Source organism: Lipotes vexillifer, unplaced genomic scaffold, assembly GCF_000442215.2.
Source record: "Lipotes vexillifer unplaced genomic scaffold, Lipotes_vexillifer_v1.1 scaffold543, whole genome shotgun sequence".
In the NCBI taxonomy this organism is placed as follows: domain Eukaryota; kingdom Metazoa; phylum Chordata; class Mammalia; order Artiodactyla; family Lipotidae; genus Lipotes; species Lipotes vexillifer.
Genome location: NW_006799055.1, coordinates 4,604,539 through 4,616,224, shown reverse-complemented (window position 1 = coordinate 4,616,224; position 11,686 = coordinate 4,604,539). Strand labels below are relative to the sequence as shown.

General features: G+C 50.1%; 1 protein-coding gene across 1 annotated transcript in view; it reads right to left on the bottom strand.

Moving 5' to 3' along the window:
- The window catches only part of SPATA13 (spermatogenesis associated 13), a 93,461-nt gene extending 83,650 nt beyond the window's left edge, over positions 1-9,811 (bottom strand). Inside the window, exons 1-2 of the mRNA XM_007471467.1 lie at positions 9,777-9,811; positions 8,606-8,714 (exon numbers count right to left, since the gene is read on the bottom strand). Coding sequence (XP_007471529.1) covers positions 8,606-8,714; positions 9,777-9,811 — 144 coding nt within the window. The remainder of the gene's footprint in view (positions 1-8,605; positions 8,715-9,776) is intronic.
- Between the last annotated feature and the right edge of the window lie 1,875 nt (positions 9,812-11,686).

The following is an 11,686-nucleotide window of genomic DNA, read 5'->3' as shown; positions in this document are numbered from 1 at the left end:
TCCTGCTGAGGGATGAGGATGGCCAGGCACCAATCTGCATCCTGCCCAGAAGGGTCCTCTGCAAACAGCCAACTCCAAACGTGTTCTCTTCGGAAATCCTCACAGAATAAACCCGTGCATGATTCTAGGGGCCGTTTACTAACTCCTAAATAAGTGAGGGTTTACTATTCCCTTCTCAGCTACTCTACGGCCAGAGGGGACAAGCTCGGGGATGCTTTAGCTCACAAAACTGGTGGAGTTCCCTACACTGTTCTCATCTCCGGTGCGGGGCTTCGTTACCTTTGCGCAGTGAAAATTTCTGCTGTCCAGTCATTAGAGGTGTAAGTGGAGACGCAGAACAAAAGACAAAACCGGTCTAATGAGAGCTGTCAGAGTCCCCACCTGTGTCTTCTGACAGGAACAGCAGCTCTGTTGTGTGTTACTTTGCGAGATCCTTCCTCCTACTCCCTTCAGGTATTAAACCCCAATTTTAACTTTCTTCCCCAATTTGCACACACACACAAAGTCACAGGAGCATTCTAATATTGTACCTCAAAGTACAGGTGAGGCTAAAATACAGGAACTTATTAGGTCTCTGATGGAGGCCAGTGCTGGGGGCGTCTATGGACTGTGCTGGCTGCATACCCGCCGGCCCAGGACTGGGCTCTACAAGCTTGCTGGCTGGGTGCCCCGTCCGCTCGGGTGCAGAAGAGACACTTGTCCCCGGGCTGGTCTCAAGAACGTGCTGTTCCCTGTGGGACCAGCACCCCTTTATGATCACGGGCAAAATATTTACGGCTGTTGGCCACCTATTTAGGGTGACTGTGCGGCTTTACAACCAAAAGAGGGCTTGGGGTCCCCCGTCAAAGGAAGATCAAACCCTTCTCCACAGTGCAATTATCCATGTCCTTCTGAAACTGAATCCTGGAAGAATTAAGAAACAAACTTGCAAACACACAGCAAAGTGATTATCTTTTAAAAGGAAGAATACACTCAGGTGTAGCAAAGAATATAGGAGTCAAGTATTATAGAGTTACTTATTGTAATTGTATAAAAATAAATGTTACTACAACATGGACAGCCTTCAAAAGCTAAATGAAGCCTTAAAGGGCAAAGTGAAGGAAGACAGCACAGAGATGGCATGCTGTTGGGTTCTGGCGACACTGAGGTGTCCCGGAAGGGTGACTCTACCCAGCAAGTCGAGGGCTGTAGTCGGGGGCTGGGGAGGGAACAAGCAGTGACTAAAAATGCCCACGAGGGTTCTTCTGGGGACGATGGTTGCACAGCTCTGTAAAACTTACTAAAAATAACTGAGTCGTACAGTTGCAGTGAGTGAATTTTATGGTATGTAGACTATATCAGTAAAGCTGTTAAAAGCACAAAATTGATGATATTAAGCATAATGGCCTCGGGAATAGTCTAATAAACATTCTGAAGAGGATTTAGACACATAATTCAAGGCAAAGCATGTATTTACTCTAAGTATCCAGAGCATGAATTTCGGTCAAAAGAGCCACAGTAACTTCCCGAGTCCCCAACTCGGAAGAGTCACAGGTTTCCGTCCTCATCACCAACGACCTCAGGAAAGGCCTTCTCTCCTGACGGTTCTTGCATCGCTCTTTTCAGGGGCTTTAAAACGAAGATTTTGATTGCTCAGTGTCTGCCTGTGTGGACTTCCTAAATTACACAGGAGAGCGACCTCCCTTCCTGTGACCTTCCCGTGAGCAGCAGTGAATAAGCCACGAGAGAGACCCTCACAGCAAAGCGACCAGGAGCTCTCAGAGCCGGGTGTGAGCCGATGCTTCTCCCCTGAAAGCCAGGCTCCCGGGCCGGCGGGCCCTCCGGGCGTGCGTGCAGGAGGGACCATCTCCCTGGGCATCGAGAGGGGCTGCCCGCGTGGGCGCCGGGGCCCGGACGGCGGGGCTGCTGCGTTTCAGCTGATGCGACCCCACCCTCAACCCCCGCCCCGCTAAGCAGGAGCATTCAGCACGTCTGCCCACGTCCCAGGCCCTCCTGGGCAGCTCCACGCGTGACATGGGTTACAGGCTGAAAACTAGTCCTGTAAACCCAGCAGCCCCCAGAGCTCCCCCACCTCCACTGTCTGCTGCTCTGGGGTTTGTTTTCCATTTTAAAAGACTTCACCCCCATCTTCGTGCTCTGGGCTCCATCCAGCCCGTCTTCCCCCTTCCTCCCCTCCTGCGCCCCCTCCTCTTGGGGACCACAGTGCCTCCCACCCTCCTGGTCCTGTTCCTAGTTCTTTAGCCGTCTTCACAGACGGGATTTCTGAGGGTTGGAAGCGATAAAGAGCTTTGTCCGATGTCTCATTTTACCCAAGAGAACAAATCGAAATAGCTGACATGTTTATAGCAGTTTTATTCACAGTCGCCAAAACTTGCAAATAATCGAGATGATCTTCAGGGGGTGACTAGAGAAATGAACTACGGTGCATCCAGATGACAGAATAGTATTCAGTGCTAAAAAGAGCTGAGCTACCAGCCATGTGAAAAAAAAAAAAAAACATGGAGAAACCCTCAAAGCGTAAAGCTAAGTGAAAGAAGCCAATCCAAAAAAGCCACATACTGGATAGTTCCAACTATATGACATTCTGGAAAAGGCACAACCATGGAGACAATGAACAGATCAGTGGTTCCCAGGGGTTACGGGGAGGGAGGGAGGGACAGGCAGAGCACAGAGGATTTCTCAGACAGTGAAACCACTCTGTGTGATGCTGTCATGGTGGATACTTGTCACTATGCACTTGTGCAGACTCAGAATGGACAACCCCAAGAGTGAACCCTAATGTAAACAAACCATGGACCCTGGGTGATGACAAGGTGTCAGCGTCAGCTTGCGGATTGGAACAACTGTGCCAGGCCGATGTGAGATGTTACCAGCAGGGGGAAACGGTATGTCAGGCAGAGGGGTATTTGAGAACACTGTACTTGCTGATCAATTTTTCTGTAGACCTAAAAGTACTCGAAAAAAGGGTATAAACTTAAAACATAAAGAAACAAAGAGCTGCTTAGTAAGTGGGATGGTCAAGCCAGTGACACAGACCTTTACTACCCGAGAGCTTTGTGTACGATGCAGAGGCCCCGCTCATCCAGGCAGGCGCCCAGAGGCCTGCCCCCTGAGTCAGCGATCATGCCCAAGGTCTTGTAAGGGGAGAACCAGGACCACTGCATCACCAAGACTCAAGAACCGCCATCGACGTCCAAACTCTGTGCGTGTCACCCCAACCTGCTGACTTTAAAGTTCACACGAAAGAGCAAGGGTTGGGGGTACCTGCCACATTCTGGGTGGAGGGGGACAGGGAGGTGCCAGGTCAAGAGCCTCGATTTTATCACAAGGTTAAAGCTGGGTTATACATGAAACCGAGCATTTTAATTGCAGAAGTGAGTAGTTTGTTTAAACTGGAAGTGGCTGTGAGATTTTTATGACCCACAGGTGACAGGGAGAGTCAGGGGACCTACCTGGGTTTTCATGGAGGTCAGGGAAGGAAAGAAGCACAGAATTAATTCACAGGCCCCATGGGGAGCAGGAAAAACAACTGCCTTATAGTCACATCTCATACGTTATGCTTATTCAACTAGGAAATTATAAAGAATAAAGTATTACTGAGGAATTTTTATCTATGTGGAAAACCAATAATGAAAAGTTAAGGAGTGATAAGCCCAAAATTCAGAGTGATGGTTACCTCTCAGGAGGGGTTGTTAAACTTATACATGTTACAAAGATTCTTTGTATAAGTTAAATATTTAATGAAGTCATGTTTTGGAAGATATGCCAGTGTTAGAAGGATGACTCAGCAAATACTAATAAAAATAACCTATAGGGCTTCCCTGGTGGCGCAGTGGTTGAGAGTCCGCCTGCCGATGCAGGGGACACGGGTTCGTGCCCCGGTCTGGGAGGATCCCACATGCCGTGCAGCGGCTGGGCCCGTGAGCCACGGCCGCTGAGCCTGCGCGTCCGGAGCCTGTGCTCCGCAACGGGAGGGGCCGTGGCACTGAGAGGCCCGCGTACCGCAAAAAAAACAAACAAACATATAACCTAATAGGACTAAGTAGCTGTACTAATCAGTTGGCATCAGACAGACCTGTGTTCAAATTCCTACTGCAGATTCAGCAGCCATACAGCCTTGAACAAGTGACACAGTTCCCCGATTTAGAAAAAGGGGGAAAATCATGGTATCCTTCAAGTTGGAGTTGGGTTAAATGGCAAAATGCCTGTTGAAGAGGTCAGAGGCGTTGGGCAAAGAGAATAACTGCTCCCATTCAGATCACTGACCACATGCCAGGAGCCCTCGGAAGTACCTTACAGGCACAATCCCACTGAATTATCTCAAGGTCATATAGTAATAAACAAAGGAGATAGGATTTGAACCCATAGACAGTCTGACTCCGGTGCTAGGCTAGTAACCATCATGCTACTCTTTCTGTCTGATAAAACTCCTATATTATTATTAACGGTGTTGCTTACCACCATAACTATTCACGGTTTAAAAAAATTAGGTTTAAAAATTACCTATACGTGGCTAAGATGAGACTACTTGACACAAAGAACCCAAAGATGTAGAAAGCCGGGTGGCCACTGTGATCCAACATTGTCACGCGACTCTCAGAAATTCCAGTACATTCAACTCCACGCACAGGATAGGAACCGAGCTCGATCAAAGAGGCAACCGTCTTTCCCAGCCCTCCCCTAACCCGAACCCTGGCCAGTTAACCTGGGATAATACATCCAGTTCTAAGCACCACATCTTAAAAGAACAGACACACTACAGATTGGTTTGGACAACGACCTGGTACCCACGTCCTTTCACAAACAGTAGAAGGATCCTGGGATACTCAGCTTTTAACACAAATTTTAGGGATTTTCCTAGGGAAGGAGTACAGATTTACTCACGTGTGCACCCTCTGGGTCAATCAGTGCATAGAATATGGTTGCTTTCCTTCTGGAACAAAGAATTTACGAACAATCAAGGAATCGGGAACAAACGTCTAGCCCCCAAGACGGCCCAGAGGCCACAGACCGCAGAGGGCCTGAGGGCTGGATGCATCACCTCTGAGGTTTCCTCCACCTTTACGGTTTTGTGATCCTGAAAATACAATCCTTCCATAAACAGCAGTCAGGGCCCTTTGGGGAGGGCACCGCCCACCGCGGACGCCCTCGGGTCATCACTTGGTTAAATCTCTTCTGACTCTGCTGAGCCCCAGTCACCTCCCAGTGTCCACATCCTCGTGACCACAGGTGGGACAGGCCACACAACTCCGGGCTTTGCAGAGCAAGGACAAGGAGAAGAGACTGGAACAAATGCACCTGCTCGCTTGCTGAACCAGACGTCCAGTTTTAAGTTCCCGCAAGACTTGACTTAGGAAACCGGTGTGAACTCAGCTGCCCCAAGAACGAGACAGCACGGTGCTTCCACGGGGACCCCAGACCGCACTTCAGCAGACTTAACCGGGCATCGAACCACACGTACCCAGGCCCCGGTGGGAGACGCCTGCAACGTTGTTACTGAGTCTGAAGGATTTCATGACAAAGGGTTTGAGAGACTGCTAGCCATTTTTTTTTCTTGTTTCTGGAACAACCAGCAAAGCCATCTGTCTCAGAAATAGGCCTGCTGCTTTATTCCTGAGTCCCTGCCTGTTCGGGGGCAGGGAGGCTGTGAGGACCTGACAGTACAGTCAGTTTAGAAACAAAACAAGTGAAGAGGAGAGGATAGGGTGGGTGAGGGCAGGAGCTGGAAGAACAAGGGCTCTGCTTCCAGGAAACCGAGTACATGTCACTGGGGGGCTTGTCCCCCAGGATGCCCCGTGCACGCCGAGTCCCAGGCATCCTGGCAATTTCAGTGATATTAATGGTCCCTCTCTAATCCTTATACACATTTTAAACATCCAGAAATGGAAACCCAGCAAAGGGTGGCACCTTTCACACCACAGCAGCTCCAACAGGACCACCCAAAGGCCATTTCATTCTCTAGGAGAATGTGCCTTATTTTGACGTGCTATTTTGTGCTGATCTGGTAAGTTACAGATTAATTTGCAGATTACCTGTGGCCAGTAGAGATGCAGATCATTTCTGCCATGCAGAAAAGATAAACACAAAGGTCACGGTTTTACTGCCTGTAAGGCATTAACTGGTCTTGTCTCCAACTTAGCAAACCTTTCAGCCCTTCCTGCCAGACGGTCTAATGCTCTGATCCCCAGCACCTCCCCCCCCACAGCACCCTGCCCTCACTCACCAGCTAGATGTCTTTCACACAAGCTCACAATGGATCTGTGGGCTAGTCATGTTTTAACACTTTGAAAATTGTACCTTGATACATTTAATCTATACTCAGTCACCACTGTCCCATTACTCTCTTCATCTTTATAATCTTCTGCTGAGTCTGTGTTATGTCACAGTTTTTGTCACTGTTATCATATACTCAACTGTTTTATAATACAAAAACCTACTGTATAGTACAGAGAACTATATTCAGTATGTATTTTGTAATAACCTATAAGGGAAAAGACTCTGAAAAAGAATACACACACACACACACACACACACACACACATACATATATGTATAACTGAATCACTTTGCTGTGCACCTGAAACTAACACAACAATGTAAATCAACTATACATCAATTTTTTAAAATCTAGATTAAAAAAAAGAAAAGAAATCCTTCAAGAAAAAAATTAGGGATAACATCTCTATACTTCTTTATCCCTAGTTCAGCGACCAATAAACATTTATTAAATAAATGAATGGCGTGGAGTAAAAATGTGTTCTATGTAAACTGGAGCATTGTTTAGTGTGCTGTGGAAAGGTGCAGCTATTTTTATTTGATCTTTTGTTTTTTAAGACTTGGTTTTATAGTAAGATAAATGTCAGTTATCTATTCTGTGACCATCACGAGACAGAATGTAAACTCCGCGACTGTTAAAGACCGGAGTTGACAGCTCACAGTGACGTTCGCTGGCGAAGGACCTCTTGACGCCAAGCCTTCACCCTGTTGGAGCGAGTGTGTCTTCCAGCTCACCACTGTTACGGGGGCTTCACAGGAAACACCGGAGAGGTACTGACCATGACACCCCCTCACCACATTTGAGTAACACAGGAAGCTCTTGGAAATACTACCCCAGACCCCTTAAGGTGTCTTGAAAACCCTGCATGAAATTAAGTACCGCCACTTTAGTTGAATTTCTTGGCACCAAGAAATTAAATTCAAATGCAAACAGAGGCGATAAAATTAAGTTGCAGTTTCCCCTATACAGTGGTCATTCAGATAATATAGAAAATAATTAATTTTCAATATTTGCATTAAAGAAGACACAAAATTTTCAAATTATCACAGTACCTCAGGACACAGCCCCGGTCCTACAGAGAGCTACTTGCCATTAATCCAAAATATCATGTAAGCTAACACAGTCAGCCTTTCTCCTTAAACCTTTCTGGCCAACTTGTTAACAGGTGTTAATATGTACCTACATTAACCAGTTTAACTTCTCCCACGTTCCCTCCTATCCCCAGGGAAGTGAAACTAGATATTGTTGAAGTGAAACCAACACATCAGTTGCTTGGAAGACAAAGAAAGAAAGAGAAACCAAAATCCTAGAAAACCCACCTCACAGATAATCAGTGCCTGAATAATTAGGAGTTTGCTAGAATACTGTATTGTTCTCGACAATAACAAGTGTTGACAAAGATGTGGAGAAATCAGAGCCCTCTTACACTGCAGATGGGGATGTAAAATGGTGCAGCCACTTTAGAAAGCAGTTGGGCAGTTCCTCAAAAAATATGAAATACAAAGTTATCATACGGCCCAGCAATTCCACTCCTAGGTATCTACCCAAGAGAATCGCAAACATGTCTACACAAAGACTTGTGCATGAATGTTTATAGCAACATTATTCCCAAGAGTTAAAAAATTGGAAACAAACCACATGTCCACCCACTGATGCACGAATAAACCAAATATAATGTACTCATAGATCTGAACACTATTTGGCCACAAGAAGATGCACTAACACATACTACACGGGGATGAACACCGAAAATATTATCCTAAGTGAAAGAGGACAGTCTCCACAGCCCATATACTATGTGATCCCATTTCTATGAAATGTCAACAACAGGCAAGTCCATGGAGACTGAAAGCAGACCAGTGATTGCCAGAGGCTGGCGCTGGAGGGAGGGGATGCGGAAACTTTCAGAAAGCTACACTGCCTTCTTCCCACAAATTTAGCCGTAATTCACCCTTACAAGGTGCACTGGTTTACCTCCTGCTCCAACAGGCAAACGTCCTGCAGCTGTCCTTGGACAGTACAGACAAAATCATTGACTCACGCCCAGCCGGTGAAGTCAACACTCCACATACCTTAAGCAGGGAGAATTTTTAAACAGCATACAAGTGATTCGGCCACAGAAGAAACCCAACTTAGCACAGTGGCCAACTCGGTCTGAATATCACCGATGCAGTCACCAAAGGACCACAGTTCGAAAACGGTCACAGGTTAAGAAGATGTGAAGTAACGATCTTTTCAAAAGTCACGTGAGGGGGAGCTTGGATGAAAAAACCAGCGATCCAATGCCATGGTCCGTGAACGACTCAGATGTCCACAAGAAACAACTACCGCAACATCCAGAGCCGCGTCCCCCCCGCCGGCCACGTCCCGACTCTCGCAGGGCTGCTCCGCCTCCAGCAAAGGGCCCGGACTCTTCCTCTCCAGGTCCTGCCCTGTTCTTGCGGGCCAGAAGGGAAAGAGAAATCTCACCGTGATGTCAGCTACATGAGCTTTCCTTTCTTTTCTTTAAAAAAAAATTCCTGTTCTGAATGACAAAAGTTCAGGACACCTAGAAATGCACATTTAAACCACCGCGTCTACGGGCACTCACCCGACATAACGTGCATTTCAGCTCCGTGTACAACTGGGGTCTCACCACTCTAGAATCTGTTCTTCGAGGACCCTCTCCATGTTCGGGGGAAGCTGCCAGAGCCCACGTAACCAGAGGCAGCGAAGACCCACGAGGCGCCGTCGGGGCCTAAAACGTGGGCCTGTACGTGGGAAGATGGACCAGACGCTCGCACAGCTGAGACGCCCACACTCTCTTCTCCAATTCCCGCCCCTCTCTTGTGTTCCTACAGTCCTCAGGACCCTTCCCATCTGGACTTCTCTCAACGGATCCCCGTTTCCTGATGACTCATCTCACCTCGCTGCTCGGAAACGCTACGAGGGACCAGGCTGCATAAGCCCTGCCCGTCGCTGTAGGTCCATCACCCAGCACGCGTCTGCGTGCGGAGCCCTCGACAGAGGACTGTCCGCGGGTGAACTGCTGCACGTTTAACCCTGCCGCTGCCTCGCTGCATTTGGAAACTGCTCTTGCTATACCACTGCCGACGTGCTACTGCCCGGCACCAAATCAAAAGCGCCCTCCCCACCCCCCACCCGACTGCCCTGCAGCCGGGGACGCCATGACCCCCCACTCTTCCCCACGCTCCTGGGACACCCCGGCCGCTGCTCCACCCGGCGCCGCTCCCCGTCTATCCATCTCCCATCGGCTGCCCTTTGCTGCACAAGGGGGTTTCTCCAGCTCCGTGTGCCCGAGGGACCACTCACCGCCCCCGCTTCCCTGCTCGGGGATGAACTCTCCTAAGAACCAGGAGCATCTCCACCAGGACCCACGGCCTCTTCTCAGCAGCCCCCGAGACAAGGAAACCTCCAGCGTCTCCTGCTAGCGCTGCCCGTCCTCCCCGCTGTCCACACCCATGGCTTGAGAACACCCCACGTCCCGCCGTGTCCTCACCTGTCTCCCGCCCTCACGCCCAGGTCTGTGTCCATGTCCACATCCACACCCCCTGCCTCGGGCTGTGGGGCTTCTCACCGAGAGCTGTGATCATTTTCCTGCTCCCCATCCATTCTGCACGCAATGCCATGTCCTCGGGGAAAGGTCCTGAAGTGTGTCCCGTCACAGCCAGCACCTTCCACGCTCCCGCCTCTTCCCGGGTCGAAAGTCAACCTCCCCAGCCGGGTCCTCAGGCCCTCATCGCTCACAGCCGCCCTGACTCACACCGACTTTCATAAACCGTAAGGAAGTCCCAGGACGTGCGAGGCTCCGAGCCGGGTGTTCAGGGAGCAGCAGGAAGGACAGGACGCTCTCATCCGGCCCCGTGCGGACGCTCGGGGCCTCAGTCCGCCCGCGTCTCCGCAGGTCTGCGCTGTCCCACGCGCACGGAGGCCTCCGTGGCCACGGAGCCTCTCAAAATCCGCTGAGACCCGCCTCCCGTGCCTCTCTTCCCCAGCCACACCCTCCGCGCTCCCCATCGCCCCACCATGGCCCGGCAGTGGGCAGACCAACTCCGTCCCCTGGAGCCCGAGGCAGGGGACACGGCGCTGAGAGCCGGTGGCTGGGCTCTGCCGCCACATCAGACGTGCACAGAGCTGGTTCCTGACTCAGAAGAGACCCCGGTGTCCCAGGATGTGCGGAGTGAGTGAACGGCTGGAGCTGACGGGGAGGAGGGCCCCAGAGCCCCACACGCGGAAGGACGTGCCCTCAGTGCGCTGCGGAGCGGCGGCGAGGCAGAGCCAGGCGGGCAGGTGCACGGCCACCAAGCAGAGCTTCGAGTACGCCGATCGACAGGTCATGGCTGCAGAGAACCCAGGAGTACCGAGAAAAGGCCGTCGATTTGAAAATTCGGAGGTCACCATTTAACTTGGAGTGTACTTTCACTACCTGGATGACGAACATCAAATTACATCGACGAGAAGCAAACGCAGGGGGAGGAGACAGGCGGCTGTTCTCCATGCCTCTGTCAAACCTCTGTAGCAGGAGGCCGCAGGGACACTGGCAGCACGGCTGGCTAGGACCAGAGGCAGCTGCGGCCACTCAGAAAGGCAGCCACCGGACCCTCGGGGGCCACAGTGAGCTCAGTGGCCTCTGGACATGGCCCCCGCACACCCTGAGTTGGCCTGGCACTCTCCCCTTTCTTGGGACAGTGAAGGAATTCATGGGTCTGAAAGCCTGGGAGCCTGTGACCAGTGACAGCACAGGCGACGCTGCTTTGAAAAAAGGAGTTTGCTGCCAAAGTGTCACAATGTAGAGCTCGGCGTCTGCTGGAAGGGCCTCCCGAAGGAAAAGGATTAATAAAAAGCTCTTTGTTGATTCTGCCCCGTTTGCACAAACCCGCTCCTACCCATCTGACCCACACCAAGGCCCTTTTAAATGAACAGCAGACGAAGTGTGACTCTGTGGAAATGAAATCGCTTTCTTGATAAATTAGCCAATTAGAACTTCCCAGGACTCAACAGAAGCCAAAGGCACTATGATTTCCTACCCTATCTCTTGGAATTGCTTTCTTTTTCTCTCCATTTGATGGATTTTTTCCAATAGTTCTGTTGCCCATTTCAAACAAATTGCCCCGTGGAGCCCTTCTCTCTAAAACCTGTGTTTTCCATGCAGAAAATTAATGTGCCCACTCAATTACTGTGCTTTGCTTTCACTTCCTGAAATTTAAGGCTGCAAAATCCTGAAAGGTAACTTCTCTCTAGCTAGGGGGCTGGGCACAGCGGCCTGACTCAGACCCTGATGCCAACCGAGAATCATTTCTGCTGGAGCCTTAAGTCAGGACGCGTTGTTGAGCTTCCGCCTGTGTGCAAGTCTGGGGCTCTGGGGCACCGGGGCATCACCTTTGCTGGGCTGTTGCCGCCGCTCGTCCA